The sequence below is a fragment of the Vespa crabro genome, chromosome 1, assembly GCF_910589235.1.
Source record: "Vespa crabro chromosome 1, iyVesCrab1.2, whole genome shotgun sequence".
Lineage (NCBI taxonomy): Eukaryota > Metazoa > Arthropoda > Insecta > Hymenoptera > Vespidae > Vespa > Vespa crabro.
In genome coordinates, this window is record NC_060955.1 from 22181405 (window position 1) to 22196984 (window position 15580).

The window sequence follows — 15580 nt, forward strand, 5'->3', positions numbered from 1 at the left end:
GAAAATATTGTCTGGTTGTTCTGAACTAATAATACCGATGGCACACAATAAATAAATTATTATTATTTTATACATTTTTATCGATTGAATAAGAAATTTTGTTAAACTGTAATATTTCTAACGAACCATCTAATATTCATTAAATTCATGTTACGTATTACTTGTGTAACTATTATCTTTTAGGGGTTTTAATAAAAATTTATGTTCAATAATAATCGTTTTGTATGGAACTGCAACCAAATATACGCGATCACTATTCTCTTTAACGTCGTAATTTTTTCTTAAAAGCAATTTTTGATGAAGGTTTCATATATTTGCCATCGTTGCATAATTATGCAATCGAAATGTTTGATTAATAATATTACGAAACACAAATTCATGTCATTTGTTTCAAACAAGACAAGGTTTTCTTATTATTTACATAAATTGTTATATTCATTCAATAATCTTTAAATAACAATATGCAAAATATATTGTTCGTTAATTATCTTTCTATCTTCGATACTTTAATAAACAAAATGAATTTATTTGCAACGGCAGTAAAAAATATAAAAGAAAGTAACGTGATTATTTTTTATTAAAATAAATATTATTTCACAACTTTAATTATAATTTTAATTAATAAGATAATATTTCGAGATTACACTGTAGAATTTTTATATTATTAATCTATAAAATATACGTTATATTAAATCTACATTCGAAGAAATAACAACAAAATAAATTGTTAATCAACGTTATGATAAAAAAATATTCAACGTATTGAATATTTTCTTCAAAATATTCACTCGTATAAATTTAAAATTGATGTCATCATTTAACGCGCCTAAAAACGTAGCTTCTTATTGGTTGTTGAAAAAAATAATTCGCATGCATGCTCACAGATGGCACTGTAGTTGATCTTTTTAATAAACCGTTATTCAAATTAAAAAAAGAAAAAGAAAAAGAAAAAAGAAAGAAAAAGGAAACATTAACGCAGCTAACTCATACTAACAAAGTTTATAAACAAAATTAAGATTTATTAATGAAACATTAAATATCATATATCCACATTACTATTTAATCATAATTATTTATTACAATATGGTACGTACTATTTAACAGAAATTCATGATCAACCAAAGAGTGAACATATCAATTTTTTTTTGTTTTATTTATTTATTTATTTTTTTTTTTTTTATTAGCAAGTCTAAAATAATGTCAGACATTGTAAAAGCCTGTCTAAAAGAATATTTTCTCACGGGAAAATGTCGTGAGAAAGTTATTTGCTCAACAGGTAATATCCAAAGAAAAATGTTCTTCGTCAGGTTGGAAATCAGGTATTGGTGTTGCGTAAATAAACCTACAAGGAAAACGTAATTATAGAGAATATTTGTAAGAAAACAAATATACGTACGTACTTTTATAGATACATAAATATCATTTTTTTATCTATTGAAATATAATATGTAATATATAACAATCGATCAATATTACATTACATTTATAGAGTTATATGGGGCACACGAGACGTTCGAAATAAAAAAAAAAAAGAAAAAGAAAGAAAGAGAGAGAAAAAAGAAGAAGAAAAGTTAAAATGAACGCAACGAAAGTGATAACCTTGCAAGATTAATTGAATATTAAAAATATCACGTATTTTTCTATAATATATTTATATTATATTCACAATATTATTAGATTTTTTTTTTCTTTTTTCAATTTTCAATTATTTCATATTTTATCGTTTTCTCTTGACCTCTCCGTCTCCCTCTCTCTCTCTTTTTCTGTATTTCATATCTATCTCTATCCCTATACCTATCTCTCTCTCTCTCCCTCGTTCTGTTTGCCTGTTTTTCTTACTGTTTCTTTCTCTCTCTCTCTCTCTCTCTCTCTTTCTCTCTCTCTTTCTCTCTCTCCAATGAGCAGTTTCTCTTTCCTTTCTCTTTTTCTCATCTTCTATCTTTCTCTCTCTCTGAAACTTTTCGTAACTATCCCCACCACTTCACTGTCTATTCCCAGTAAGACGAGAGTGCAAGCAAGTTTAAACTTCTGTTCACTCACTGTTATCAATCAGAAGAACCATGCGGTGCTACCTGTTCATTCCGAGATATTTGCTGGCTATCGCCGCATTTATTGCTTTTTCGAATGACTTCATATTGGTACGTATTAATATAAGATATATATATATTATATATTATATATTATATATTATGTATATGTATATATATATATATATATATATAAAATTATAAGTATCATATTTATATATTAAGAGATAATCCGTATATTTTATTATGTTCTCAAAATAAAATAGCACATGGCCGTATAAAATTGAATGATCTTTGTTATATATACATATATATATATAGGTATCCGGTGATCAATCGATAGCAAAGCAAACAAATGTAAACGTTAATGTTTACTACGAGTCACTATGTGGTGATAGTATTAGATGGATAAAAGATCAGCTCTTACCCAGTTACACGTCCTTGAAGAAACATCTCAAGATCACTTTGATTCCGTACGGTAAAGCAACGGTAAGTGATAACGAGAATACCTCTTTGGGAAAAAGAAAAAAAAACAGACATTTTTTTCTTCGTGAGATAAGTATGAGAAAATATTGAAATGTTAATGATTATATCGTTATAAGAATTTTTGTTTGTTTGTTTGTTTGTTTTTTTTTTTCTTTCTTCAGATTTACGAACAATATTTTTTTGACTTGACAATATTTTTATTACTCTTTGAGGCATATTAAAATTCAGCGAAGAAAATTCATGTAATTATAAGAAATCAATATTTTTCCAAATTTATGAACAAATTGATAATATTTTTAATACTCTTCGAGATACGTAGAAAAAGTACAGATTAAAAAATTCACATTATATAATTGTAAGAAAAATTAATATCTTTTAATTTATGAAGAACTCGGTAATATTTTGAATTTTTATTATTTTTTGAGATATTTAAAAAAAAAAAAAAAAAGAAAAAAAACAAGAAAAAGAAGAAGAAAAATCAGATAAGAAAATTTATTCAATCGTAAGAAAATTCAATGGAAAATTTTATAAATGAAATATCAGTCTATTAAAGTCAAGTGAAACGTAAAATATATACGTAATATTATATAATTTTTATTTACTTTCGATAACATCTATCAATAGTGATTCTACAAACATCAAGTGAATAGAACGATGATCAATTTTAGCTTATCAATTATCTCAAACTTTATATTTAGCAAACACGTAATGCCGAAACCGGTCGGTGGCATTTTTCGTGTCAACATGGACCTTCCGAATGCCTTGGTAACAAAGCACAAGCCTGCGGTATTCATGCTATAGAATCTAATTATGAAGAAAATGAACAACAAGATCAAATAGTTAATCTAATCGGTTGTACTATGAGCGATCAATATCCACCAAGTGCTGTTGAAAATGTAAGCAGAATATTATTCTTAAGATAATTTTATCATCCTCTATACCGATAAATAATTCACTATATATTATTAATCTTTCAATATCGCATTATTATAGATATTGAATGAGTAAATAGAGAATTATAAAAAGAAAAATTTTTTTTTTAATAATAACTTTGAAATATTTTATTTATTATATATGCAGTGTGCAGTAAAACAAAATTTGAAAGAAGGTGCACTAAAGAGTATATCAGAATGCACCAAAGCAGATAATTCTTTAGCAGATGATTTGCTTGCTGCTAATGGTGATAAAACGTGGGCTCTAAACCCACAACTTTCCTTCGTACCAACGATAATCATTAATGGAGTAAGTATGTCAATGATTATTACATAGAGTTATATGATTATACATAAAGTTACATTTTATATAGAAATATCACATCTATATATATATATATATATATATATATATATATATGTATGTATATATGTCTTAATCTTATATCAAATAAATTTTTTCAATAGGTCTGGTCAGGAGAAAATCAAAAAGCCGCATTACACAATTTTACAAATACAATTTGCGCTTTTTTGACAGAGGATGAACAACGTTTAGTTTGTCCAACGTTGTAAGATAAAAGAAAAATCGACAGAAATACTTGCATAAAGGTAAGTTTTCATTTATAGTAAACAAAAAAAAAAAAAGAAAAAAAAGAAGCAGAAAGAAAGAAAGAAAAAAGAAAAGTAAATCATCATTGTAACTCATAATATTATATATGGATATTATGTATTTTTATTTCTCGTGAAATATATAAATATACAAGTACATCTATGTACAAAAATATATACGATTTTATTCGAATATTTTTATATATATATATATATATTATATAAATAATGTATATATATATATATTATATATATAACGTAAAACTATAAATGTCATTATTATTATTATTATTATTATTATTATTATTATTAGCATTATTATTATTATTATTATTATTATTATTATTATTATTATTATTATTATTATTATTATTAATAATATCATTATTATTACTATTATTATTATAGAAAAGAAAACAGAAAGAAAAATAATAATAATAAGATGAAGTAAGTCTTTAGTAAATGCAGCACGTTGATCGTGATTGTGCAAATATGTTTTTCGCCCTCATATAATAATAATAATAATCAAAAAAAAAAAAGAATAGAAAAAATATTTTATATATACATACATATATATATATATATATATATATATATATATATATATACATAATTAAATATAAAAATACAATATTCAACGTTAAACATCGATGAAAACAGCATCGTTGAGATTACTCAATTCAAGAAACTCTTGCTCGATGTCAGAACCGAGTTCTTGAAAATCAGGAACATCGTCGTTCGTACCATATCCTATAAATAAAATTATAAAATTATAATCATATTAAACATTATACGATACGTACATATATATATATATATATATATATTTAGTTAGTGAAACTTTTTAGTTAAGTCGATAAATTAAATCGTTCATCTATTATTTTCTTTTTTGTTCTTTCTTCTGTTTTTTTTTCTTTTTTGTTTTTTTTTTACTAAGAAGAAAGGACAAAAAGAGAAAGAGAGAAAGTGAGTGAACGAGCGAGCGAGCGAGAGAGAGAGAGAGAGAGAGAGAGAGAGTGAGAGAGAAAGCTTTGAATTCTAAAAGTGCACGCGTGTGTTACACGTGTCCATTATGTGGACCGTTTTGGCGCGTGCGTGAGCGTACGTTCGTAGGCATGGACAAAAAAGTGAAGAATATTATTTTAAGACTCGGTGTGGGGTACACAAGCATAAAGCGGCAAACCTCCTCTGAGATTAAATATGAAAGACGACCGAGCATAAGCGTGCTGCCACTGTCATTGTCATCGTCATCCTCGTCGTTGTCTTCGTCATCTTCTTCGTTGTTGTCTTCGTCGTCGTCGTCTTCGTTGTCTTCGTCGACGTCGTCGTCGTCGTCGTCGTCGTTGTGTACGTGTTAGTTTTTACCAATCAAAAGCGAATCACGAGCACGTGCCATTAACGATTAACATTCTCACAAACATGATTTTACAACATATACACATATATATATATAGATATATGCACACATATGTATGTATGTATATATCATATAAATCAATTAATTTATATTAAAAGAAATGAACAGAAAAAATCTTACCAGTATTACAATCGTTTTGAGAATTATTTATGTCTTCGATAAGAAAACGTTTCATGTATTCTATCGGAACATATTCTTGATGATTATTATCAAACGGAACGGTAGGGATCCTTTCACTTTCGTATAAATTATTATAAAGAAAATCAATATCATCTTCCCTACATGATTCTGAATTTTTTAATGATCTATAATTTGTTGAAAGGGGACTGTTCGCCTGTCGAATCTGATGTAACGTATTTGTTATATCCTTACGGTGTTCCGTTATTACGTTCGACGAATTATTATAACCGATAGACATTTTATTATCTAACGTAGTTGTTGGTAATGTCATTAACGACGTTGTTGGTTCTGCATGATTTTTTGCATGTTTTCTTAAACTTGATGGATCCGTGTAACGTTTACCACAGCCGCTTACTTGACAAGCGTAAGGTTTCTGTAATGATTTTTATTAAATATGATTATGGTTAAAATCATTTTATATATTTTTATAAGATAACTTAATTTTTAACTACTAAAAAGATACCATATATACCATATATTACTATGAAGATATTATAATATATAATATACTACCATGAAGCCATCATAATATACTATTATGAAGATATCGTAATATATAATATACTACTATGAAGATACTATAATATATGATATACCACTATGAAGATACTATAATATATGATATACCACTATGAAGATACCATATATATATATATATATATATATATATATATATATACACATAAGTATTATTGAAAAAATTTACTATATACTTTTTCTTTCTAAGATCAATATTTATTTTGGGACTTAAGTTTCAGATATCGATGACAGGTACCGTATCATAATGAGTCCTTTGGTGTTTAGCTCGATCGCTACTATTGCTGAAAGCTTTAGTGCAACCACGATGCTGACACGCGTAAGGTTTCTCTCCGGTATGCGATCTCTGATGTATCTTCAAATTTTCAAGCCGTGAAAATGCCTTTTTACAACCAGCAAACTGTAAAAAAAGAAATTCTCTAAGATTTGGCAAGTATACGTATGTATATATTTCTATTGATAAATATTTGAAATGATGAAATAATATTAAAGATCGTAAACATGTTTAAATCTATATATAAACTTACAGGGCATTTATTTGGCTTCTCACCGCTATGTACTCGCATATGTATGAGTAATTTGTATCTAGCATTAAATGGTCTAGCACGAGGACATCCCTGCCAAAGACAAGCAAATTCGTCTTGTCCCGTTGTTGGAGCACTCGTTTGTCCCAAGAAAGAATTATCCCCGTCTTTCTCCTTTTCCTTATCTCTGTCTCTTTGTACACGTCGTCCGTGTCCATGAGCATTGGAAGAGGAAGATTCTACGTGCCGCCTCTCTATATGTCTTACGAGACTTTCTTGTTCCGTAAATGCACTTCCGCAATCAATCCATCGACATTGATACGTCGATATGAAATTATTTTCTTCTATCGTGGGACGATCTATTAGATATTAAATTAACACGTAAGTGATTATTAAGAAAAATCATTTTAATTAAATAACAAGTGTGTGTGTGCATATGTGTGTGAGAGAGAGAAATAGAGATAAAAGTGTATTTACTAGGATTAATCGGAATTTAAAATTAAACCAAAACTCACCGTAGGATCTATCACAAACATCGTTCTTCGTTGTTACGTCAGATCTTGGAACACGTTGATCGGCAAGAAGTAATCCTTCGTTTTGAGGTAATACCACTTGATTCCCAAGATTATCTTTAACCACATTTTCCTGATGAAAATTCATCGTGGACAATTGTGTACTCGACTGTGAAGATACCAGATGACCAACGGCATAACAAAGACCATCAACATTTTGAAACGGATCCTGTAATTCTTCTAAATACGTTGACGCCGAAGACGAGGAAGAATCAACATTGGCAAGCAAAGAAGTAGGATCGCCTCTGATCAAACTCAAATCAAATTCATTTGTAGCTATTTGCATGGCGCTACCAAGCTCTTGAAATTCTTCGTTCTGCGAACTGATCGAAGTTACTAAATTTGTACTCTCTTGATAATCCTGATATCCTTGATAATCGGGATATACGAAAGCTCGTGAAAATGAGAAGGCTGTTCCTACCGAAGGCAATCTTTGCCGTCCATTAGTTTTGTCATCGTAATAATCACCATTTCTCGTAATCTCGTTATTCCAATTGTTTACTTCGTTGGTATTATTGCTCAATGTGTCAGGTCGTTGATCGGGATATTGTATAGCTACTGTAAGTTCTTCCCAATCATTTTTCTTACAAGAATTTGAAGATGTCGATAAAAATGGTGAGGACGATCCAATATTATCCACTTGCGAGGAATGATGATGATTAGTCCAACAAGATTCTCGTGTACTACCAACGACGTTCATTGTCGGTATCAAACGAGATGATGAATCAAGAAGATATTCTTCTTGATCGATCCCGTTTGTTGAATAAACACGTTGCCTTACGTTCTCCCCGTTCTTGTCGACAACGAGGTAATCCTCGAGGTGCATATCTGCTTAAATTTTTTTCTTTTCTTTCGTTTTTTTTTTCCTTCTTTTTTTTCTTTTTTTCAAGATCTCACAGCGCCAACAACGACAATACATTCGATCATATCACGCGCAAAGTATTTCGTAATATGCATATGATTTTGTAATGTACAGGGTCTCTTTGGTATGTAGTTGTCGTCGATAGAGCAAAGAGAGATTAGAGTACACTTGCGCGCCGCTTTAGAACAACTTTTGTATTTAATATCGCCGCTATTTTGCGCCACTGTCGAGTTTAAACTAAAGATAAATGGAAATTTTGCGACCTCCTTTAAACATTTGCTTTACTATTCTTTTCTTTTGATCAAAGAAAAATGCGTAATCACTTGAGATGATTTCTATCTATTTATCTCTCTCTCTTCCTCTCTCACTTCTCTCTTTCTATCACTGTACTTGAATGTCTCTGTAACTTCTTCTTTATTCCCTTTTGCGTAGTAACGATATAAATTTTTTACCGAACACAAAACGAAATAAAACGAAGAAGGACAAAGAAAAATGAAACAAGTAAAAGAAAACAATAAAGAAAAATATATGACGGGAAACGAGGAAAAGATGATGCGAATGATAAATTAAAAAGAAAAAAGGAAAAGGGGTTGATAGCTCGAGCAAGCGTTGGCCGAGTTTGACCCTGAATTGATAAGAATGATCAGCTTAACGTTTCTCGAGTATTTCTACTCGTTCTCGCGTCTGCAAGAAGACTATCAAGGACCGAACGAGAAGATACTACCGCATTTTTACACCGAACTTAAAATATCCCCCCTCCACTATTCTTCTCTCTCTCTCTCTCTCTCTCTCTCTCTTTCTCTTTCTCTCTCTTCCTTCGGGATCTCTTCTTCTTCTTCTTCTTCTTCTTCCCCGCTTATAAAGACGATAAGGAAGGAACCCTCGAGAAGGATACGACGACTACCGCAAGAAGAAAACCTAAGCACCGCCCACTCGCGTGGCTGTAGCTAGGCTTATGCGAGATGTGGGGATCTTATATGGTGCAACACGTTCTATGCACTTGTTTCTCTTTCTCTCTCTCTCTCTCTCTTTCCCTTAACCCTCTCTATTACTTGAATATTACTTTTCCCCAAAGTCACACTTTATTTTATATTTAATTAATAATAATATTAAATGAAATTTCAAATATATATTATATTAGTGTCAAGGTATTAAAAATTTTAATAGATTTTAATTTACCTCAATATTATCCTGAAAAATATTTTTTAGTTCGATTACTATTATTATTATTATTATTATTATTATTATTATTATTATTATTATTATATAATTAATAATAATATTTTTGTAATAATATTTATAAATTATTAATAATAAATGATAATAATGATAATAATAATAATATAAAATTAATATAATATATATTATAGTTATATTAATTTTATTTCAATTATTTTTTTATTTATAATATTTTAATACCCAAATATTTTAATATTTATAAATCGTATTTAAATAATCTGTGTGCGTGGATGTACTTTAATGTTCGAGTATTTTTTAAATACTTAAAAGAATTATATCAGGTATAAAAAATACTATAATTCACATTATATACATTTTTTTTTTTTTTTTAATGCAAAAAAATAAAATTAGAAATTTATTACATCGGATGACTTCCGTATAAATCTAATATTACGAATAAAGTTTATAATGAAGAAAGAAAAAAAAAAAAAAAGAAGAAGAAAGAAGAAAGTAAAATACAATATTTGTAAGTTATAAAAATTATATATATAAAAAAAAAAAAAAAGAAAAAAAGAAAAAAAATCATCGAAGTCGATTAACTTCGATATTAATATTAATAAAAATTTCGTAAATAAATCGATGGTTTGAAATAATTTTCATACTAAATCACACGTATGCGGTCACACATATAGAAATTAAACGTGTAATATAAAAAGTGTCAACGAACGAGAAGAATTTTTAGTAAAAAGGAGACTTTAATAGTTCACATACATGGTTGACTAGATGACTAGATGTGCCTTGGATGAACTAATTTCAAGAAAATAGAGAAGTCCAAGAAAAAGAGAAAGAGAAAAGGAGAGAGAAAGAGAGAAAGAGAAAAAGAGAGAAAGAGGGGGAAGAAAGAGAGAGAGAGAGAGAGAGAGAGAGAGAGAGAGAGAGAAAGGGAGGAATGAAAAGAGGGTGCTCGGGACGATCTTTCGTCGCTCGAGCCCCGAGAATCGGGTGTAGAGCAAAAAAATGTCAAACCAGCTGCCGCACACGCGTCGCTTATTAACAACAGCTTCTTCGCGCGCGCACATGAGGACATGTCGTTCACTCTTCTCGCTTATGTTACAGCCTACTATTATTTCATGGACATCATCCCTCTTTATCTCTCTCTCTCTCTCTCTCTCTCTCTCTCTCTATCTATCTATCTCTATTTCTATCTACAATGACTTTTGTATTAATACAAATTATTATTATATATATATATACACATTAACATTTTTCTTTTAATACTATAAGTATCAGAGAGACAAAATTAATAATGTCATAATAATTATACTAATGAATGATATAGTAAGTGAATATAAAAGTATTTGTAAATATATTTGATTGCTTTTAGAAAATCAACTGTTATTAAAAAAAAAAAAAAAAATATATATATATATATATATAAAATATATAGAATAATTTAATAACACAGTAGATTATCTAAAAGTGATTCAATATTCCTTATATATGTATATATGTATCATTGTAAAACACAAAAGTCGATTATCGTCCCTATACATAAGAAGGACATACCCTGCACCCAAGCATACATCTTAGAGTTGCATCTTACAGTTGCTTTATACGTCATATTACGGGTAGATAAGTGATAGAGTGGCACATATGGTCTGCCAGCCCTCTATGCTTACATTATATACATATACTATGCTCGCTCTCGGCCGTACTTTTTTGTCAAGGCACCTGTCAACTTCGTCCAGAGCATAGTCACCGCATGTGTACGGTCCCTTCTTAAGTAAACATACTAAAAAAAAAGGATTCTGATCTTGCAACGCATACGGACGCAATAACTTAGGAAATGCATTGAAAAAAGCAAAAAAAAAGAAAAAAAAAAGAAATAATACTAAAAGAAAAAAAAAATAAATAAATAAAAATAACAGATATATATATATATATATATAGACGTATAAGATTATTTAATCGCTTTGCAAAGGATTATTATATATAACGACGACTATGACGAGTCGTAAAGAAAAAAAAAAAAAAAAAAAAAAAAAAAAAAAAAAGAAGCAAAGAAAAAAAAAGAAAAATCAATTTTCACGTTAATTGAAATAAAATTGAAATTATTTATTGTATTTTTTTTTCTTTGGACTTATTCTTCCTTCATATATTTTCTTTCTGTTTTCTTTTCTTTTCTTTGGTAATCTCGTCGTATGCAATGTTATTGTATTAAGTTGAAGAAAAAAAAAAAGAAAAATAAACAAATAAATAAAAATAAAAAAAAAAGAAACAAAAAGAAGAAGAAGAAGAAGAAGATATTATTTATTATTTATTTTCGAGATTACATCACTGTATAAGAGTAGGAATACCCATAAATCGGATGACACATAGTACGTATTGGAAATAGCTAGGGATGCATAACATTCTCTCGTGGTATATAGCATTCGGTCAAGCAACGTAAAAATAGAAAGGCGTGCGCTCTGCATGTGACTTCGTATAATTAGGTACCGAACTCGAGAACTTGTATGTCCTATACGTTACTCACGTAGCATGTCGGAGACCCTAACATTGGACCACGTTTTCTTTTCTTTTTTTTTTTTCTTTTTTTCTCTCTCTCTCTCTCTCTCTCTCTCTCTCTCTCTCTCTCTCTGTCTGTCTCTCTCTCCAACATAATGACAAGTCAAAGACCGATAGAAAAATTATGTAATTTCCATTCCATACTTGTGTATATATGTATCTCGGAAATAAGACAAGAAAATACGGATATCGAAATTGAAGTTACATTTTTTTCTTTTTTTTTCTGTTTTTTTCTTTTTCTTTTTTTTTTTATTTTTTTTTTTTTTTTTTTAATGAAATTCTCTATGAAATTTTGTAGTCGAACAATAACGTAAAAAGGATATTTAAATCCAATCATCATTGTCGTTATAAGAGTGGGAGATAGGAAAATGTTGTATACGTCCGCTACTCCAAGCAATAGTCAAACAGATTGTTAAGTCCGTGGAAGGATATTTTTTATAAAAATTAATACAATTTGGCACTTCTCCGGGTAAACCTTGAACGAAACAAAATGGTTTCACTTCGACCGCTCTTCCTAGATTTCTTACTTTCGTTTGTATTAAAACGATCAATGGACTTTTCTGTAAAATCAGAGAATGAAAATAATTAATTTGAAAATAATCGATTGAAGGAATGATTTTGTTGTATGGATTTTATTGAAATTCTTACCTGAAAGAGAACAGCTAAGTATTTACCAGAAGGATCCCATTCCATTGCTATTATTCGACCACCGACTGTAACAGAATCTTCATTTATATCCGACGTGAAACGGACTTCAGCTAAATTTATTATAGGATATGCTACATTGATTTCATCGAATGATGATTTAGTATCAAAAATATTCTCTTGAAGTGGTAATGAAAATATAATAGGATCATCGCTCGACGCAAATATCAATGCTAAATCTGGTCCAAAACAAGCAGCAGCAATACGTCCGGATGGTACAGTCCATCTTTCTGCATACCAAGGTGTTGGAGTACCAGATCGCCAAACTCTGAATATAAAAGAATTATAAAAAGATACGTTCAATTATATAAATATATCTAATATGAAATGTATAATTATTATTCATTGATGACACTACCTACCTAAAAATATTTCTACACGTGGCAGAAAATAAACGACTTCCGCAAAAAGACCAATGTACAAAACATAATCCACCACCACCTACTCGCTTTAGTGGTACACCTTCCTTTTTGGAAACATCCCATACGATCATATTAGAATCATTAGGTGAACAGGAGACCAATATATCACCCTAAGATAAATAAATAATAAAATCATTTAATATGATAGATTTATATGATAGATTTAATAAAATTTTATATAAAAATACCTGTGGATGCCAGGCTACACTGGTAACAGGAGTATGATTTCTTCGCTTTAATACCACAGCATGGCTTAACATATTACTAGCAGCACCTAGTTCAATCGTCCATATTAAAACACCTATATGACATGCAGCAGCTAATACTCTTCCAGCATAAGGACTCCAACTTAATTGATAAATGAATTTTTGAGCACTATGTCGTAATATTGGTATCCCTGATATACCCTCTGAAAATATACGTATTCTGTCGTCTCTGGTTGCAACAGCTAAACGGGTGCAATGTGGATGCCATGAAATGCAACGTATCTAAAAATAAGTAAATGTCAAAAATGTCTTGTATAACAATATATATATATATATATATATATATAATCATACAATGGAGGTATTCCAATCACGTGTAGAGACTATATCAGCAATGGATCCTGATCCAATGGTTGGTAAAACTTCTTTTTGAAAAATACCTTTCTCCATAGCGTCTAAAGCCCATGTGAGCCTATTAATAAAAATATTAAGATCGTTAAGATATATTGAATTCAATCATGATAATGTAATAAGATTAAAATACATTTATATCCATACTTTACAGCTATCCAATGTATAGCTTTAGTTACATGTTCAGAATCCGCAGATGCAGCAAAACGTAAAGCTTCTGTAAATCCTTTTTCCCTCCATATGCTTATAATTCTTTTAAAGATACTGTCTTGAATAGGTTGGAATAAATAACCATTGTTGATAGTGCGAATACATTCACGCGCGCCAAGCATATCACTGGTAATAGAAATTGCTGGATAGTTACGTAGATATTCGTAAAAAGGGTGCATTTCATCATGCATTTCTATATGATCGGTATAACCCATAATACCTCCACAAATACCAGCAGAGGCCAGTTTATTAAATTCTGGAGATTGGAATTTATTTAAAGACAATATCATCATCTTGAATAATTTTTGTCACTGTGCGACATTAAGGGATATAACCTATAAACCATGAAATAAAATCAAATCCTTAATTAATTTCCTGCGATTTTTATAAAGGATAGAATCATAATAATCTACAAAATATAATTTTTGAGGTTAACTTACATACTTACTTTTGTCAATTAAATGATTACTTTAAATAAAGTCATAGAAATTGGGTAGAACGTTCGAACTTAAATGCATCATTTTCTAAAAATAACAATATAATTGATATAATTTTGTGATTTAAATTAACAATATTTTAATTCAACATTTATAAATCGCATATTTTTAAACAGTCAATTACAGTTAGATATCTTGCACACATGTTCAACGGCGTCTGCTACAAACGTAATAAATTAACAAACACTTCCTCTAGATATAATTAAATGGTTAATTAATCTAGAATCGTTAATTTTCGTTTCCATATTTCACTTGTATCCAAATTTATTAGTCTTACCTTAATCTCTACGATTAAAATATCTTGTAATAACTTAACAACCAAGAAATACGAGAATATCCATGTGATGTTTTTAAAATACCGGGAATTGGTGAAGATGGCGCTGTCTTGTTGACGACATCATCACAGTAACCGTAAAAGAGCATGCGCGGATAAGAAAAGATTTAAATTAAATATTACAAATAGAGTGAACACTTTCATAAATTCTTAATCAATTCTTCCGTATAATTTTTTGCATTATCTAATATTTCATTAGAACATCAATAAAAATTCCTATCCCACGCTAATAAAAATAGCGCTAAATTTGAATTTATTCATGCGATTGATTCATATCGCACGAATAAATGTTATATATATATATATATATATATATATATATATATATATATATATATATTAAAAAATAAAAAAGAATACGAGTAAAAAAAAAGATTTGTTAATTTTGTATTTTCATATTTCAATGTAAATTCAAATGGATTAATAAGTATCGATTGGTTAGAATATCGATAGATGATACTGCTGAAAACATAAGCCCAATGTCAGTTCCATTCGATTATGGTCTGTAATTATTTAAGATTTGAATGGATTTTAAATACGATGTGTGATCGGATAGCTCGAACATTATTTTTCATGAAAAATTATCACGACGAAAGATCCGAGGCGCAGCGGTGTACGAACGATGGTGCGCATTCTCGTTGATGGCCGGCGTCGTCGACAACGACGACGATTCAAGCGAACACATGAAAGAATCGAAATCGAAGGAAAAGAAGAATGAAAATAAATATAGTCGTTATGTCAACGAAGAAGTGTCCTTTACGATTTCAATGAAGAAAAATAAAAAGGGAAAAAAGAAAGAAGTAAAAAGAGAAAGCAGAAAAATACAAGAATGAATAGAGGTACAAATATATGATAGGCAGAGAGAGAGAGAGAGAGAGAAACCGAGTGAGATAGGTTGAGGTAAT

The 15580-nt window shown here is 29.3% G+C and overlaps 3 protein-coding genes across 5 annotated transcripts; 1 reads left to right on the forward strand and 2 right to left on the reverse strand.

The window, feature by feature from the left end:
- Positions 1 to 1978: 1978 nt before the first annotated feature.
- LOC124432629 (GILT-like protein 1) lies at positions 1979 to 9276 on the forward strand. Its single transcript, XM_046981643.1, has 6 exons — positions 1979 to 2138; positions 2349 to 2516; positions 3212 to 3409; positions 3594 to 3755; positions 3914 to 4054; positions 8579 to 9276. Exons 1-5 carry the CDS (start codon positions 2061 to 2063, stop codon positions 4016 to 4018), a joined length of 711 nt encoding a protein of 236 aa, XP_046837599.1. The 5' UTR covers positions 1979 to 2060; the 3' UTR covers positions 4019 to 4054; positions 8579 to 9276.
- LOC124432627 (transcriptional activator cubitus interruptus-like) lies at positions 4434 to 8571 on the reverse strand. The gene is made up of 5 exons (XM_046981639.1): positions 7228 to 8571; positions 6716 to 7071; positions 6427 to 6588; positions 5592 to 6024; positions 4434 to 4804 (listed from the first exon to the last, which is right to left on the reverse strand). Exons 1-5 carry the CDS (start codon positions 8108 to 8110, stop codon positions 4695 to 4697), a joined length of 1944 nt encoding a protein of 647 aa, XP_046837595.1. The 5' UTR covers positions 8111 to 8571; the 3' UTR covers positions 4434 to 4694.
- A 2353-nt stretch (positions 9277 to 11629) lies between the features above and the next one.
- Positions 11630 to 14725, reverse strand: LOC124432628 (aladin). 3 transcript variants are annotated; one of them, XM_046981642.1, is made up of 9 exons: positions 14619 to 14725; positions 14293 to 14368; positions 14065 to 14179; positions 13782 to 13970; positions 13578 to 13695; positions 13206 to 13505; positions 12958 to 13127; positions 12539 to 12863; positions 11630 to 12450 (listed from the first exon to the last, which is right to left on the reverse strand). In XM_046981642.1, the coding sequence occupies exons 4-9, from the start codon at positions 13964 to 13966 to the stop codon at positions 12214 to 12216; spliced, it is 1335 nt and encodes a 444-aa protein (XP_046837598.1). In that variant the 5' UTR covers positions 13967 to 13970; positions 14065 to 14179; positions 14293 to 14368; positions 14619 to 14725; the 3' UTR covers positions 11630 to 12213. The 3 variants fall into 3 exon arrangements, with proteins under 3 accessions (XP_046837598.1, XP_046837596.1, XP_046837597.1); XM_046981640.1 differs by having other exon boundaries at positions 13782 to 14179; XM_046981641.1 differs by lacking the exon at positions 14619 to 14725 and adding an exon at positions 14466 to 14612 and having other exon boundaries at positions 13782 to 14179.
- Positions 14726 to 15580: the final 855 nt, after the last annotated feature.